The sequence below is a fragment of the Mus pahari genome, chromosome 7, assembly GCF_900095145.1.
Source record: "Mus pahari chromosome 7, PAHARI_EIJ_v1.1, whole genome shotgun sequence".
In the NCBI taxonomy this organism is placed as follows: domain Eukaryota; kingdom Metazoa; phylum Chordata; class Mammalia; order Rodentia; family Muridae; genus Mus; species Mus pahari.
Window position 1 is genome coordinate 99,752,646 of NC_034596.1, and position 18,359 is coordinate 99,771,004.

Sequence of the window (18,359 nt, forward strand, 5' to 3'; positions counted from 1 at the left end):
TCCCTCCCTCCCTCCCTCCCTTCCTTCCCCCCTTCCTTTCTTCCTTCCTTCCTTCCTCCCTTCTCCCTCCCTTCTTTTTTAATCTCCGTGTTTCACCCTTGTGCACAAGTGCAGGCGTGCACATGCCACAGTGCACATGCAGAATTCAGAAGAGGCAGTCTGCCCTGCACTTGGTCTCAGACAGGGTTGCTTTGAGGGATTTTGCTGCTTGCACTAGGTGAGCTGGTCCACGAGCTTCCGGGAATTCTTCTGTCTCACCTCCCGTCTGTCTCTCCACACTCCTGCATGCATCTCTATGCACACCGCCGCAAGCAGCTCAACCGGGGTGCTTGGGACCAGAATGCAGGTCCTCATTATTGTGCAGCAAGCACTTCCCTTACTGGGCCATCTCCCCAGCCCAGGACACACCTTTCTACTGTGACAGAGAACACCACAATGTCTCCACTTTAAATTTGGGGCCAAAGCAAAGAATTGAAATGAGGTATTCTTAGAAGAGATTGCTCTAGTCTTTACCTACAAACTCATAACAATCTCTCTATGGAGGCCCTGTGAATATACTTTACAGGAAAGAGGAATGGTGTAGGGTAATGAGCTCCTGGGGACTTGATACCTTGCATCACTCTGCCTACAGAGCAGCTGTGCCACCTTCACCTGACAAATTGGACTCTGTGCTCACTGGGAGACATTTTTGTACCCCTAGAAGAGGTACTTTCTCTCCCAAGGTAACCTCTCTGTCTGCCTGGGTCTCGACTCTCTGAACCCTCTGTAAATCTCTGTGCACCCAATAACCTATCCACGCCTAAAGATTTAATTCATTGGCCTATTGTGCTGGCTAGTCTTATATCAATGTGGCACACAAACTAGAGTTATCTGAAAGGAGGGAACCTTAATTGAGAAGATGCCGTCATAAGATCCCAGCTGTAGGGCGTTTTCTTAGTGATTGATGTGGGGAGAGTCCAGCCTATTGCGGGTGATGTCATCCCTGGGCCACTGGTTCTTCTGGGTTCTATAAGGAAGCAGAATGAGAAAGCCATGGGTAGTAAGCCAGTAAGTGACGCTCTCCTCCACGACCTCTGCATCAGCTCCTGCCTCCAAGTTTCTGCTCTGTTTGAGTTCCTGTCCTGGCTTCTTTCAATGATAAGCTACGGGCTGGCAAGATGGCTCAGTGGGTAGGAGCACTGACTGCTCTTCTGAAGGTCCTGAGTTCAATTCCCAGCAACCACATGGTGGCTCACAACCACCCATAATGCGATCTGATGTCCTCTTCTGGCACATCTGAAGACAGCTACAGTGTACTTATGTATAATAGTAAATAAATCTTTAAAAAAAAAAAAAAAGAACCTACAGTCAATGATAAGCTCCAATGTGGAAGCCAAATGAACTCTTTCCTCCCTGACCTGTTATTGGTCATGGTGTTTCATCACAGCAGCAGAGACCCTAACTAAGAGATTTACATCAATTACAAACAAAAAGTGAGAAAGGTGTGACTGAGATCTGTCCCGAAGCTGGTCCCGGTAGCTCACACCTGTACTCCAGCACTTAGGAGGCAAAAACAGAAGAATGCCATGGTCAGCATTTGGACTTCACTCAGTACAAATGGTGCGCCAGCCGCCATTGGAGAGCCAAGTGTTCTACTATGTGAGCTCATGCAGCCAACTGGAATTCAAAGATCCTGTCTTCAAGTAAGGTTGCAGACTGAAGTACTAGGAATTAGGAGGTCAACACATATGTGGTGGTTTGAATGAGAATGGCCCCCATAGGCTAATGTATTTAAATGCTTGGTTCCTGGTTGGTAGAACTGCTTGGGAAGGATTAGGGGGTGTGGCTTTGTTGAAGGAGGTGTGTCACTGGGCATGCGTGGGCTTTGAGGTTCCAGTCTCTTTTTCTCCACCTCCTATTTATGGACCAAGTATAAGCTGTCAGTTACTGCTCCAGTGCCATGCCTGCCTGTCTATTGCTGTGCTCCCCGTCATGGTGGACAAGGGCTTTAACATTCTGAAACTTTAAGTCAGCCCCAATTAATTTTTTTCTTTTATCAGTTGCCATGGTCTTGGTGTCTCTTCACAGCATTAGAACACTGACTAAGAAAATATCTTTTCAGGGAGAGGAGACAATTCAACCCATGTTATCAACCTTTAAGAGGGTCTTTTTTCTGGGATGAATGTAGAAGGGGGAATGCATCAAGACAGAGATGGGAGTTATGAATCTACAAAGTCACACAGCAGCAGCCATTGCCATCTGTAAAAGTGAATTTATACTCCTGTCGTAACTGTCATCTCAGAGGCTAACTCCAAGTAACCTAGGTAACCTGGTAACCTAGGCCTAATCCTAGAAGCTTCTCCCTGTTTTAATATTTCCTGCAACATCTCCTCTCATGCAGTCTTATCTAGAGCTAAAATATTTTCAGCCTCTGAGACTTAACTGCTGAATAAGCTCACCCTTTCTAGTTCTTTCTGATCCCTGGCTGGCTGGTTCAACTCAGCTGTTCTGGCTCAAACTGTTCTCCAAACTGAGTCAAACTGGCTTCTCTCAGTTTCTCCTGAATTGCTCTGCTTGGCCTAATCTCTAGCTCTTTTTGTCTTTACTTGTGTCCAGTTTGTTCGTTTGTTCTCTCTCTCTCTCTCTCTCTCTCTCTCTCTCTGAAATCTGTCTCTGTAGGACTGTTCCAATATAACTGCCTCCCCCCTTTTTTTCTCTTCTTGCACTGCCCCCTGCCCCCTTAAGTAGGTTCCCTTTCCTCTCTCTTCTCACGACAGTTGGGCATGTCCTACTCTGTCAAATCTTTCTCTGGTTCATCACTTTGACTGTCATTCAATTAGACATCACCTTCAAACATGGGTGCTTCCTTCTACAAGCTAACTTTACCTTCATTGTTTGGGATTTAAAGTGTGTGCTAAGGGCTGAGCCACACCACAACTAGAAAACAGTTGGTTTTTTGTTTGTTTGTTTGTTTGTTTTTTGTTTTTTTTGTTTTCAGCAAATAGCACCATCTCGGGGTTCTCAGTGTAATCAAGTATTCCACAACACTCATCACTCCCTGGGTGCTAAAAAAAAGAAGAAAGGAATGAATTCTTCCCTCTAGCTGTAAGGAACCAAATTTGCTTAGCACACCTGACTTTGAACTTTGTCCCTTACATGGGAGTAATGCAAGTCTGTTTTTTTTTTTTTTTTTCTCACTTTGTAGACCAGGCTAGCCTTGAACTCAGAGATACGCCTGCCTCTGCCTCCCGAGTGCTGGGATTAAAGACGTGTGCCACCACGCCGAGCTGCAAGTCCATTCTTTAAGACATTTGGGGGGCTAGAAAGATGGCTCAATGCTTAGGAGCACTGACTGCTCTTCCAGAGTTCCTGAGTTCAATTCCCAGCAACCACATGGTGGCTCACAACCGTCTTTAATGGGATCCTATGCCCTCTTCTGGTGTGACTGAAGACAGCTGCAGTGTAGTCACATATATAAAAATTTTAAAAATGAATAAATAAATCTTAAAGAGAGAGAGAGAGAGAGAGAGAGAGAGAGAGAGAGAGAGAGAGAGAGACTGGGGTCTCATGCCTTGTTATAGTCACTTAAGCACATTAGGGTAGATGAATGCCAAAGATCCTGAAAGGGCCTGGCGAAACATGTAAACACACACATCTGTGTGTGGAAACTGGAAGACAGTATTGGGTGTCTTCCTCGGGAATGTTGTCTTTCTCCTGTGACACAGTCTCTCACTGGCCTGCTGCTCACCAGTAGGCTAGGCTGACTCAGCTGTCTCCACAGCCTCTGTTTTGCAATTTCTAAAATCCGCCACCCCAGGCTGTTTTCAGTAACGTCCTTGTTACATGTGAACTGCACACCAAAGAGAGCAGAGATTCCTGAATAAAAGTACTTCTGCAAACACTCCCTGTGGGACTCTCCCAGGGTAGAGGCTGCGGGTGGGCAGAATTCCTCGTGGACCCGATGATGCAGATGGACTGTTGCTTTGCTTTTCAGGGCATCTCCCGGGAAGACCTGCTCTCCCATCTCATGGAGTGCGATGCTGTCATCTATAACATCACGGAGAATGTGCAGCAAGTGGAGGAGGCCTTGTGGGCCGTCTCCGGTCAGTGAGCTATAAGGAACATTGCTATAGCTAACTGGGGTAGAAAGCACTCAGCCCTGAACTGCAGACCCTGGTTAACTCTTTATAATCACAAAGGGGCACTGTTTACAGCCACTTTGAGTCCCAGAAGAACTGATCTGAGAAGTGCCTAGAGTTGGAAGTGTGTGCTAATGAATGCATCTGGGGGTGGGGACCCAGGGGTCTCCCGGGGTTGGGGACCCAGGGGGTGGGGACCCAGTGGTCTCCGGGGGATGGGGACCCAGGGGTCTCCTGGGGGTGGGGGCCCAGGGGTCTCCCGGGGTGTTCTGTTGTGCTTGTTTGCTTGTTGCTTCTTGGTGTCCTGAGACAGGGTCTTACTGTGTAGCTCCACCTCTGTGATGGTTTGTATATGCGTGGTCCAGGGAGTGGCACTATTTGGAGGTGTGGCCATGTGTGTGTGTGTTTGTGTGTGTGTGTGTGCGTGTGTGTGTGTGTACACCCACAGAGGCCAAAAGAGGTCTGGAACTGGAGTTACAGGCAATTGTTAGCCACTGACTTGGGCACTACAGGAACTAAACTCAGGGCTTCTCCAAGGATAGCACATGTTCTTAACCAACTGCTGAGCTGCTGCATCCAGCAGGATGTGGTACTCAGGATGCCGAGGTGGGAGGGTTAGGATCCTGAAACCAAGCTGCCTGTGCAACAAAATTGTCCCCACCCCAAAAAAAAGTAGCAAAAAAAGACAGAAAGGGAAGAAGGGAGCAGAGGGATGGAAAGAAGGAAAGACTACAGCACTGGAGACACAACTCAAATGACTGCTTGCCATCAGGGGTTCAGTCCCCAGGAGTACACCAAGCAGGCATACCCATAACCCTGGCACCTGGAGGGTGCAGACAGAGTCAGAAGTTTAAGGTCATCCTTTGCTATGTAGCTAGTTGGAGGCTAGACTAGAGGACCGGGAGAGAGAGAGAGAAAGAGAAACACTACTTTTTGCCAACACTTCGCCGGTTAGAACTGTAGCAGAATTATTCTCCCTCTTCATGTTTCCTGTGTGCTGTGGGAGGAAAGCATAAAGCATGGGAGAGAGGAATGACTCCCTGCCTCAGGGAGGAAACACAGTTGCATCCAAGGAGTGTGCCTAAGGGGGCACAGGCAGAAGACGTGCAACCTATTAAAAGTGTCCCACATTTTTAAAAAGGTGACCCAGTTAGAGCCCTAGACGTGTGACACATATTCACAAAAGAGGCCAAAGTGAAGCGCAGTGGAGAGGAAACGTTAAAAAAGCAAAGTGGAGCAGAAGAGACAATTTCCTTACTAGAGTTAAAAACAAACTGTCAGAGAAACATTTGACATTGGTTCAGCCTGAAAGTGTAGCGTGGTGTTCCCAGGCTGAGTTCGGTCCTGCTTCGCGATCTGAGGGGAGACCCTGCGTTTCCCCAGTGAGGACGCCCACACCATAGTGTGTGATGGTGTAAGGAATCCCCTATCAAGACTGAGATGTCCCTGATGCTCAGAGCGCCAGGACCCTCTGACCTCACTCTGTATACACCTCAGCAAAGTCATACAACAGTCAGACTATTCCAGTGCTTCCGTGAGCCCTGACTCTGGAAGGCTCGGCACAGCCTGTGACAGTGATGGACTCAGAGTCCTTTGTGAATGTCTGTTGTACACGCTTGTCACACCTTGTTCATAAACTCCATTCCCACCTCATCTGTCCTCTCTACCGCCGCCTTTGGGATGCTGAGGTAGAGCCCCCACCTCATGCCCACCCTCCAAGCTGGCTACAGTGTGAAGGGAAGATATATCCTAAATTACCTCCATGCCTCAAGCCCGCTAGGCAGAAATGCCCTCTGTGAAACCCTACAAGGTCTTTACCCTCTGATAAGCTGCCTCTTGCAGAGTTCCCCACGCTCATTATGGACTGCTCATGACCACTTGTAAATCCAGCTCCAGGGAGATCTGATACCTCTGAGGACGGACAGCCCCTGAAGTCATACAAGAATACCCACACCCAAGACACACACACACTAAATGGAATGAACATGTTTTAAACTAGGCAAAGAAGAAGAAGGAGGAGGAGGAAGAGGAAGGAAGGAAGAAGGAAGAAGGAGAGAAAGAAAAGGGAAAGGGAAAGAAAAGAGAAAAGAAAAGAAAGGAAAAGAAAAGAAAAGAAAAAAATCTCTTATATAGATTCCAATGTCTAAATGGCTGCTCTGTTTTTTTGACCCCACAGCATTGAATGAAGAAATCAGCCATTTTGAAAAGCGAAAGGTGTTCATTTTGTTGTCGACAGTGATGACATGGGCGAGATCCAAACCCCTGGACCCTGTAAGTAGAAGTGGAGTGAGCTGGGTATCCCTGCACTCCTGAACCCCACCCTATCTCAAGCATTCAATAGAGTTTGTCAACCCTAAGCAAATTCATGTTAGGGTCTGGGAGTTGACACACATACACCAATCTCAGTTAAGCAAGAATAGTTTATTGAACACACACCATAATACTGGACGTCCAGGTCCACAAGAAGGAAAAACCAGTCTGTCCTCAGGGCAGGCTTTTTGTTTTGTTTTGTTTGTTTGTTTTGTTTTGTTTTGTTTATTTTTTTAGTTTGTTTTGAGACAGGGTTTCTCTGTGTAGTCCTGGCTGTCCTGGAACTCACTCTGTAGACCAGGCTGGCCTCAAACTCAGAAATCTACCTGCCTCTGCCTCCCAAGTGCTGGGACTAAAGGCGTGTGCCACCACTGCAGGGCAGACTTTCTGTAGGAAGAACCAGGTTCAAAAGTCGGAAGGCAAGCAGTGGAGGGGTACACCATTTTGGGTAACTAGACAGTCTTGTCAGCTCACCTTTGAGCTGATTGGTCCTGAGTGAGTACGGAGGGCAGTGGACAGGTGCTGAGCAGGGGAATTTCAGAACACTGAGATAGCAGGGTGCAAGGGATTCAACCATAACGTTTTCGCTTATTAGCAACGTTCTTTAGTGTCAGTTGAAGTACTAACTATGAACTGAATTTCTCCTTGTGAGTAACATGTGAGCCTGAATACAAAATGGCTGCAGTTATGTTAGAAGGAGCACGCCCTAGAGAAGATTATTGTTTTACACACCACCAAAGCCTGGCCAGGTTTGTGTGTGTTGTTTTGTTGTTTTGCTTCTGAGACAGCATCTTACATTGTCCAGACTCACCTCAGACTCACTATGTAGCCAGGGATAGCTTTAACTTCAGATCCTTCCACCTCTGTACCCAAAGAACTGGGATTACAGGCCTTCATGGCCATATTTTTTTAATTTATTTATTTTATGTATATGAGTACACTGTACCTGTACAGATGGTTGTGAGCCTTCATATGGTTGTAGGGAATTGAATTTTTAGGACCTCTGCTCACTCCGGTCATTCTAGCTTGCTCCAGTCAGCCCCACTCTCTCCAGTCTGCCCTGCTCAATCTGGTCAACTCTGCGCGCTCTGGCCCAAGATTTATCTATTATTATATCTAATTACACTGGAGCTGTCTTCACACGCCCCAGAAGAGGGCATCAGACCTAATTATGGGTGGTTGAGAGCCACCATATGGTTGCTGGGATTTGAACTCAGGACCTTTGGAAGAGCAGTCAGTGTTCTTACCTGCTGAGCCATCTCGCCAGCCCCATATTTAGATTTTATGATGTGCTGAGGATCAAACCCAGGGCTTTGTGTATGTTAGACGAGCACTCTGCCACTGAGCCACATTCCCAGCTAGGACCACCAAGGACTTTAAATTGCCTCCTGACAGACAGTGACACTAGCTAAGGATGCTCTGGTCATGGCCTGACATCGATGTGATAAGGATCCAAGAGGGTTATCCCACTGGTTACTCTTTCATTGCTGTGACAGATCAAAAGCAGGTGGAGAAAGGTCTGCTTGTTTGTTTGTTTGTTTGTTTGTTTTTGAGGTGGGGTCTCACTATGTACCCTGTCTGGCCTGGAGCTCACTATGTAAACCAATCCGGCCCTAAACTCAGGGATTTGTCTGCCTCTGCTTGCCCTGGGATTAAGGGTGTGTGTCTCCATGGGATGGATGGGTTTATCTTGTCTCACTGAAGGGTGGGTCACTGTGGAGGAGAGTGTGGCCGATCACACCAAGCCTGCCTGCCCTCAGGAAGTGGAGACGAGAGCTAATGCTTCTCCTTCTCTCATTTCATGGAGTCGGGGATCCCGGGCTGGTGGCTCCTTCCTCCTCAGGTAGGTCTCAGGCATGCCTGGCCCGGCAGTGTCTCTCCTAGATGACTCCAAATATGAACGAGCTGACCGTGAAGATGACCTTTACAGTTAGTTATAAAGGAGCTAATGTTCTAACTGCCCGAGGTCCTCAAGTCCCAGCGCAGTGCATTCCAGGATTGCCTGTGTGAAACCCGCGGACCTAAGACCACATTGAGCACAGCTGGCATGCGCCAGTCGGCCACAGCTGCGACGAAAGGCCCACCTTCTTCCAGCGCGGCTGCTTCTCTACTATCACACTCTGCTGTTCCAGAGCGCTGTGGCTGTGTGACAGCCTCTCACTCGGTGGAGAATCACCCTAGCATTCTCTGCCAGACTCATCAGATGGTACAATCAGTCTAGAGTGATGAGGACATTATAGAGTTACACACACACACACACACACACACACACACACACACACCTGCCCCAGGGAAAAGACCACCAACTTAACCCGAATTATAATTAGTTAAGTGTATTGATACTGCTAACGGGACAGGGATCTCTGAGCCAAATGAGAGACTGCCTTGCGAAGTGGACCGAGGGAAGGACTTTTAAACGCAAAACTCACAAGAAGACCAGCAAGCCAGGAGCCGTTGTGCACTGCCGAGATTTGGATGTCAGGGTAACCCCTAAGCAGTCCTTGAATGGCTGCCTAAGCAGGCTATGGAAGCAAACAAAGAAGCAAGAAGCAGTCATACTGTAACAAAGCGGATGTACGGCTGTGTATATGGGTTGATGGGATGTGCCTTCCAGGGACTTGAAGCCAAGACAAACAGTTATTAGGGACCAAGATGGATGACTAATATAAAATGGAGTTTCCTTAGCCATCACGACAGTGCAAATGGTGTGCAGGGTCGCACACACACCAGCACTGACAGTGCTTCTCCGCTCTCCATAGTGGGAAGTTACTGGTTACGAGATACATTTTCCCAGTCATTTCCAGCCATGCTGAATCCGGGACGCTGGTCACTATGCTGCAGGCACCTGCACTTACTGAGCCAACCTGCTAGCCCCCGTTTGTAAATTCTAGCTATGTTCTGTGGGTGAACGAAGAACCCAGAGATGATGTTAACTCGGCCAAACTCTCAGAACAAGGTTGACTGACAGGACCTAGTTGTCACAAATAATAACCAGCTAGCCAGGAGCCCACACAGGTTCCAGGCTGGTGGAACATAGTAGGCAGTCTGAAAGGTCACCTGCAGGCTTGGCTCAGTGGCCACAGTGAGAGTCCCAGCTACAGGAGAAGCTGAGGCAGCCCGGTCACCCCAGCACAGGAAGAGTTCAGCTCCAGCCTGGGTGGCATTGGTGCTTGCAGAAAGAATACATCAGTAAAACAATTAAAACAAAGGAAGAAAGTCCAGTTCACAGAGTCACCAGATTTCATTTAAAAATAAATAAGCCGGGGCTGGTGAGATGGCTCAGCGGGTAAGAGCACCCGACTGCTCTTCCGAAGGTCCTGAGTTCAAATCCCGGCAACCACATGGTGGCTCACGACCATCTGTAACGAGATCTGACTCCCTCTTCTGGAGTGTCTGAAGACAGCTACAGTGTACTTATATATAGTAAATAAATAAAGCTTTAAAAATAAATAAATAAATAAATAAGCCGGGCAGTGGTGGCGCACGCCTTTGATCCCAGCACTCAGGAAGCAGAGGCAGGTGGATTTCTGAGTTCCAGGACACCCTGATCTACAGAGCAAGTTCCAGGACAGCCAGGGCTACACTGAGAGAAATCCTGTCTCAAAAAAACCCAAACAAACAAACAAACAAACAAAAACAAAAGCAAAAAACAAAAAACAAAAGCAACAACAAAAATCATAATAATAATAATAATAATAATAATAATAATAATAATAAATAGGTAAACAAGAGTGAAGCCACACTGAGTGAGCTCAGTAGTTGCCATATCTGTTCATGAGCCTGTCAGAATTTCCAGAAATGCCAGCGCCTGTTTATACATAACAAGGAAAGGTTACCATGTCAGAAGAAGAGGAGCTGCTCACTCGGCATCTATCAGGAAAGGAAATGATCACTTCTCTCAGTGGCAAGGAACTAGCCCTCCCCACCCCTCCCCTCCTGCCCCCCACCCTCCCACCCTGCCCATCCCCACAAGTGAAAAGCAGACTTAAAGCCAACCAGCTCTGGACGCACTCTGGAGTCAGGAGGGAGAGGGCTATTTCAAGCCTAAGAATTCTGGGCTAGCCCATGCAACACAAAGGCCTCACTCGGCCTTGTCCTGGCTTTGTGGGGTTTTGTAGTCATTTGTCTCATTTTGTGTTTTTATATAAAATACACCTCATGTGCTGTTGTTGTTGTTGTAGTAATGAAATTTAAGGACTAAAGGAGAATAGCCCAAAAACCAGTAGCAAAGGTTCACAGCGCAGAGCCAGGTCTCTGTCCCTCCAGGAACCTAAAGGCAAAAACTGAATTGACGACCATGACTGCTTTCAGTTACAGGCGTCCGTGCAGCTGGCTAAACTGAGACCCGTCCCCTTTCTTTAGTGAAAACCTGCGGCCAGGGCACCTTGCAGTCCACCTTGTAGAATGTGACCGTTTCTGCTGCAGACACAGGGGCTGACAATGGGATAAGCCTAGAACAGTCATAGCGGGCAGACTGGTCATGTTAGCCAGGGCTGTGGAGCTCCAAGGGTCCATCCTTCCTGAACCCCTAGATGGTCTCCACAGCAGGCAGCAGCCACCATGGTCCAGGAAGCTCGAAGCTGAACCTTTGGCTAGAAAGATGGATGCTTCTAGATCATCCTCTTTCCAAACTCAGTGTGAGTTTGATTGCTAAGGTCAGCAAATAAAAGTGCATACAAGAGCAGTCAGCTCAGTTAAAACTTCTGGTAAGTAGTGACTAAGTTTTAGCACAAATATTCCTTCAGGGCACACAATGTAAAAGTGTATTCATTTGTTTATCTTATTGTCCCACTTATTTCTTCCGAATCTGACAGCCCTGTCTATGGGTTGGACACGCAGATGAAAAAGAACAGCCGCCGGGTGTGGTGGTGCACGCCTTTAATCCCAGCACTCGGGAGGCAGAGGCAGGAGGATTTCTGAGTTCGAGGCCAGCCTGGTCTACAAAGTGAGTTCCAGGACAGCCAGGGCTACACAGAGAAACCCTGTCTCGAAAAACCAAAAAAAAAAAAAAAAAAGAACAGCCAATTGTGTGATATGTAACTTGTCCAGGATATGCCACTTCTGCAAAATGATGAACTCGCTACAGTTTCCTTCACAAACTAATTTTCTGTCTTTCTGCTAAGAGAATCCCTGGTACTGGGGTTGCCCCAGCCCTATTCCCATCCACTCACCCATCCATCCATCCATCCATCCATCCACCAGTTTGTCAGCCAAAGTTCTTAATTCATCACTGAAAGTGTACCACCAGCCCATCTAGTAATAGTATCCATGGTAACTCTCTAGCCCCAGGCTCAGCTGTCAGCATCCCCAACCATGAAATCAGCTGGAGGACTATTGCCAGCTGTGGATTCCATCTAGGGGTGGGTTTATCTTCTCTGCCAATCAAAGCATTGAAGGGAGAGAAAGAAGTGTTGCTGGAAATTTCAGAACCCCAACAGAGCCATCATATGACCACTGGGAAATGGGACTCCCTGCTGGGGCTCATTCATAAAAGAATTTCTGAGTGGACACAAGCAGAGGCATGAGGACAGTGTATCAGTTTAAACGGAAAGCCCTAGGGAGGGCAAACTGTAAGCCTCCGAGCTGCCAGGAAGGGAAGAAGGATAAAGAAAAGGAACAGGGGGCTGGTGAGATGGCTCAGTGGGTAAGAGCATCCAACTGCTCTTCTGAAGGTCCGGAGTTCAAATCCCAGCAACCACATGGTGGCTCATAACCATCCGTAACAAGATCTGACTCCCTCTTCTGAAGTGTCTGAAGACAGCTACGGTGTACTTACATATAATAAATAAATAAATCTTAAAAAAAAAAAAAAAGAAAAGAAAAGGAACAAAGCCAGGCAGCTGGAGCTGAGGCCACAGGGAGGTCAGCTGCCTGGCAGTGAGCAAGGAGGAGAGTCTTAGAAACTCCCTCGGTTCGGAAGCCTAGGCGATTGGGGAGCTTTGAAAGCATCCATAGGTTCTGACCCATATCTGAAGGAAGAGAAGGAAAAGAAATAGCACGCAGATCCATCCATGTGGCCGGGGCTCTGGGGACTGCACTAGAGGACCAGAACTCTGGAAAGGAAAAACACAGTATCTCAAAGTGAACCCACCTTCCTAGGTGTGTCCCTAGAGGTGACACCTAGGTCCTTGACCTGTCCCATTGGATTAACCCTTAAGGAGAGCCGGGCGGTGGTGGCACACACCTTTAATCCCAGCCCTTGGGAGGCAGAGGCAGGTAGATTTCTGAGTTTGAGGACAGCCTGGTCTACAGAGTGAGTTCCAGGACAGCCAGGGCTACACAGAGAAACCCTGTCTCGAAAAACAAAACAAAAACAAACCCCTTAAGGAGGTGTGCTGGCTAGTCCTATGTCAACTGGACACACAAACTAAAGTAATCTGAAAAGAGGGAGCCTCAGATGGGAAGATGCCACTATAAGATCCAGCTGTAGGGAATTTTCTTAATTAGTGATTGATGGACATGGGCCTTACCCATCATGGGTGTTCCAATGGTCCTGGGTTCTATAAGAAAACAGGCTGGGCAAGTCTGCTAGCAGTACCCCTCCAAGCCCTCTACATCACGTTTCTGCCCTGTTTGAGTTCCTGTCCTGACCTCCTTGATGATGAACAGCAATTTGGAAGAATAAGCCAAACAAACCTTTCTCCCCAACTTGGCTTTCTTTTTTCATCATGGTGTTGTCTCAGCAATAGAATAGGACAGGGCGAGGAAAACAATCTATCGCCACCTAGTGGTAGATTCCATTCTTTACCTTTTTCCTTCCTTCCTATCTGTGGTCCATGACTTAGGTAAAATGTAATTCAGACTGCTGCAGCACTGGCTGGAGCACTGCTCAGAGGGCAAAGGTGCTCACAGAGGTTCCCCACTTTGAATCCCTTGAGCCCTGTTAAAGTCACTCACATAGTATGAATGGCTGTCATCTCAGAGCTCCAACACAGACAAGGACATCCCTGGAGGCTTGAGGGCCAGCCACCTCGGATGCTCGCTATCCCATCCCGAGGGACAAGTTAGTCCATGGTCCTCCAGGGGGATCCCAAACCTATATTGAAATGGGGATAAGAAGAAGAGTCGGAGACCATGCATGTGCTTGTCATAGTCTCGGTTACTGAAGGAAAAGGCTCAAGTTTTATACAATACAGAGAGGGGTTGGGGAGTGATCAAAAGAGACATAGCGAAGGACAAATGGGGAAGCTAATTGCGAGTCTGAAACTTTTAGTGATTTATCTCAGGTCCTTGGCGTCACTGCTCCAGAACATCGGGTGGCTTATCTCAGAGTCCCGGATTCTTCTAACAGCCCAAGGTGACAGCTCCGAGCAACTCCGGAATGCAGGAAGACTCCCTCAGTCAACGATGTTTGCTTAGGGCCAGAATCTTGCTGATTCCCACGAAACAGCCTTGAGGGCAGAGGGGGCAACTGACTCCAATCAAAGAACTATATGGCCCTCAGCTGCATGTTGTAAAAATGCCTGGGCTGTGAGATGCCTGGGTTTTCTCAACCTGGTCTCCAACAGCTTGCTAACCAAAAACCAAAGAGACCCTTTCTTAAAGGAGGTGGGCCGTGAGGACTGACACCCAGGGTTGTCTTTCAGCCTGCACACGCAGGCCACTGGCTCCTGCGTGTCCACATTCACATGTGACTATTTACACACCAGCCACCTGTCATGATCATCAACATGCCCCAGCGTGGCCCACAGCTCTGAACCTCTGCCTGCTGCCTTCATCTTCTTCCAGTTCCCACCACGGCTCCAGTCATTTTGAGCAGGACCTCACGTAGCCCAAAATGGCTCAAATGCACTCTGCAGCACCGGATGGCTCTGAATCCCTGACCGGCCCCTGTCTACACCTCTCCAGTGCTGAATCCCTGACCCGCCCCTGTCTACACATCTCCAGTGCTGAGATTTCCATGCCTGGCCCTTTTCTTCCATTTTATAACTCACTTAAAACCCAGGGCCAGCTGAGGAGCCTGTGACAGGATCTCATCTCCTTGCCTACAGCCGGTACTTTCCCAGAATCCATCTTTAAAGTCAAGAGCAAAAAAAAAATAATAAAAAAAAATAAAGTCAAGAGCGTGTCCTCCATGATGCTGGGAGCCACCTGTGAGAACTGCTCCTCTTTTTTTTTTTTTTTTTAATTTATTTATATGAGTACATTATAGTTCCCTACAGACACACCAGAAGAGGGCATTGGATCCCCATTACAGATGGTTGTGAGCCACCATGCAGTTTCTGGGAATTGAACTCAGGACCTCTGGAAGAGCAGTCAGTGCTCTTAACCTCTGAGCCATCTCTCCAGGCCAAGAATCTCTCTTCTTTTTTTTTTTTTTTTTTTTTCCCGAGACAGGGTTTCTCTGTATAGCCCTGGCTGTCCTAGAACTCACTTTGTAGATCAGGCTGGTCTCGAACTCAGAAATACGCCTGCCTCTGCCTCCCGAGTGCTGGGATTAAAGGCGTGCGCCACCACGCCAGGCTAGAATCTCTCTTCTTAACTGAGCAAATTTGCAGATATGATATACTGGCATAAATACTGCCATTTGTAGGCTAGGGAGATGGCCCAGCTGTTAAAGTATTTAGACAGCAGGAAATACCCACACATGTGCACCTGCCAACACACACACACACACACACACACACAGGCATGCATAAAGAAGGGAAAATCCACTCTGGCATTCATATTTACATGTTACACCCTTCTTGCATTGTTAGTTCTATTTATCTTTTTATTTTTTATTGTTCCAGATATGGTTTCTTTGTGTGGTCCTGGCTATCCTGGAACTCACTCTGTAGACCAGGCTGGCCTCAAACTCAGAGATCTGCCTGCCTCTGCCTCCCAAGGTCTGGGATTAAAGGGGTGCATCACCATGCCTGATATTTTTTTTTTAAGTTCCTGAATGCCCTTGACCATGGGTAAATTTCACCCTTTGATGATCATACTATAAATGTACTGTTTTTTTCCCATGGCTTGAGATCAGGTCTCACTATATAGCCCTTACTAGCCTGGAACTCAGAGATCTGTCTACCTCTGCCCCCTGAGTGCCGAGAGGAGAGCATGGGCACCACTCCATGTCTCTGGTAATAATCTACTTCTTGTCTTGAATTAATGCCTTTCTCAGTTTACAGTTACAATGTTATACCCAAGAGGCAGGGACCCCAAGGACCACCAAGGAGCCAGTGCCAATGCAAACACACAGGGGTCTTTACTATGAGCTTGGGAGCAAGGACTCTCACCATCACCATAGCAGGGGGTCAGAAGTGAGAGCCTTGAGTCTAGGGGTGCAGGGTATTTATTGTGGTTACAGCAAGCTTGGAGAATTTCCATACGGGTCAGCAAGTTAATATTTTAACAACTGCATTTCTGGAGTAATCTGCAGGAACCAAACGTGGGTGCAAAGCCACCTGACAATCAGGACGGCTAGGCTATCTGTCCTCTGCAGGGTGTCTCAGGATCTCTATAGTATCGTGGCCCTGCTGTTGTCGCCTGTCTGGCTGTTGCTATGAGAGGTTGTCATAGGATGCTTGCTCTCGGGGACTTTGTGCACCCTCAAAAGCAAAGTCGGGCTTTACCACAGCACAGCTTAGAGGTTTCACACACTCTGGTTACTACAGTCACAGAAGGAAGAGGTCCGGGACTTCCAGGAGCCAGATCTATAAATATAAATTCAAAGCAGGTGGCTTGACGTTCGTTGGTATAAAATGGCCATGGTATCCCACACCTGTAATTCCAGGTCTGAGGAGGTGGAGGTGTTAAACCTGAAAATTGCAAAGAGACAGACCAAATCCATGACTGTCCTATTAAAGCAAGCTTTATAAAATACTGGCCAGGCTCATACCTGGGACCCCACCCCCTGCCCCCCCAGAATGGTGCTGAATTATTTTAGTCAGGCATTCATAAAGGCTGAGCCCACAGGCTATAGTACTTCCTGCCACCATCCAATCAGGGAAAAGCATGCATCCTGCCTAGTATGAGATCAAGTAGGCTCAGTGGTTAACAGCACTGACTGATCTTCTGAAGGTCCTGAGTTCAAATCCCAGCAACCACATGGTGGCTCATAGCCATCCATAATGAGATCTGAATGCCCTCTTCTGGTGTGTCTGAAGACAGCTACAGTGTACTTACGTATAATGAATAAATAAATCTTTGGGCGGGGGTGGAGGGTTGGGTGGGGTTGAGATCAAGTGCATCTTGTGCAGTTGGGGCAACCAACCTTGTTTACTGGAGTGGAAACACCTGACTTGCCATTTTCCGTGACTAGCAGCCCCCAGCATTCCAGGACATTACCGGTCCTTGGGCACTCGGGGCTTACAGGTTACTCACACTATGTGATTCAGTCGGCACACAGGAATTGCACGTGCCCATGGGGTACGCTCTGATGAGATATGCAGTGTCCTTGTTGCGTCCATCACTGGGAATATCTGTCACTTCCTCATGTGGGCACTGGTGGAGGCTCTCTGAGCCAGCTCTTTGGAGATTCAGGTTTCATTCTTGGGAAGCAGATAGTGTTAAACTTCCATTGAGCCACAAGGAATTACTCCTTGAGCAGTGCATCCTCCCCTGACTCTGGGGCACAAGCTTTGCACCTTGTGTCTCCCTTAGGATGACAACGAGGTTCCCTTCACAGAAGAGGATTATCGAAGAAGGAAACATCACCCCAACTTCCTGGACCACATCAACGCTGAAAAATTAGTTCTCAAATTTGGAAAAAATGTAAGTCCGGACGCAGAGACCGTTGTGGGGTGGGAAAGGTTCTTTGTGAGGTGGTGTACCTGGGCTAGACTCTCCTCTGCATACTCAGCCCTGTTCCCTTTTCAGACTGTTTTTGCATGGCCAGGACACCTTACTATAACAGTGCAAACTCCGTGGTTTAGTTCCTCTTGCATCCCTATGGGTGTGAGCTTTGCCTCAAGCCGTATATCCTATCCTTAGAGAGTTCCTGGCCCAGATTATGATCCAGCCCTCTGACCTGAAAGCCCTATGCTGGGCCTCCAGCTAAACTCAGCCTCTCCTCCACCAAGGGGTCTGGGCCAATAACTCAGGAGGGATGAGAAGGAAGCCACCACGCCCTATGGTGGTTCCTAGAGTCGCTCACAGTACTTTTCTTCAAATAGCTCTGAAACGTGCAACGTCCCTCTTACAAAAAGACTGGCGCTTGCCTTTAATCCCAGCACTTAGAGGCAGGTGGATCTCTGTGAGTTCCAGGACAGCCTGATCTACATAATGAATTCCCTGACAGCCTGGGCTACATACTGAGACTTTGTTTTGAAAACAGACAGACAATAAAGAGACACACACTTGAGTGGGGGATGGATTAGTTTGTTCAGGATCACACAGTCAGGGATGGCCAGGCACTGTTTGTGGTTAAGAGCATGGACCTAAGTTTAGTGTGTAGCAGCCACTTGGAGGCCCCAGCTCCAGGGGGTCTGATGTCTCTGGCATCTTAAGGCATCTGAATTCATAGGCACCCACCCCGCATAATTAGATATAAATCTTTTATCCAGGCAGTCATGGTGCATGCCTTTAATCTCAGCACTCGGGAGGCAGAGACAGATAGATCTCTGAGTTCGAGTCTAACCTGGTCTACAGAGCACGTTCTAGGACAGTCAGGGCTACACAAAGAAACCCTATCTCAAAAAGACCAAAATACAATATAAATAAAACTTTTTAAGAGGCGGGGAAATGTAGTCTGAGTCAGTGACAGAGTCTGCCTTGCATGTCAAGGACCCGGGTTCGGTCCCCAGCACCCACCATTAAAGAAAAGCTACCATTGCAGCAAAGCTTGTCATTTGACATGTATAATAATTTTATCTTTTACTAAAATAGATTTCTGGGTTTTTTTTTTTTTTTTTTGGTTTGTTTTTTGTTTTTTGTTTTTCGAGACAGGGTTTCTCTGTATAGCCCTGGCTGTCCTGGAACTCACTTTGTAGACCAGGCTGGCCTTGA

At 47.6% G+C, this 18,359-nt stretch overlaps 1 protein-coding gene across 1 annotated transcript in view; it reads left to right on the forward strand.

The window, feature by feature from the left end:
* The window catches only part of Ak7 (adenylate kinase 7), a 68,192-nt gene that overhangs the window by 4,763 nt on the left and 45,070 nt on the right, over positions 1–18,359 (forward strand). The window contains exons 3-5 of the mRNA XM_021202570.1: positions 3,974–4,082; positions 6,295–6,389; positions 17,016–17,126. Of these exons, the coding sequence (XP_021058229.1) occupies positions 3,974–4,082; positions 6,295–6,389; positions 17,016–17,126 (315 nt within the window). The remainder of the gene's footprint in view (positions 1–3,973; positions 4,083–6,294; positions 6,390–17,015; positions 17,127–18,359) is intronic.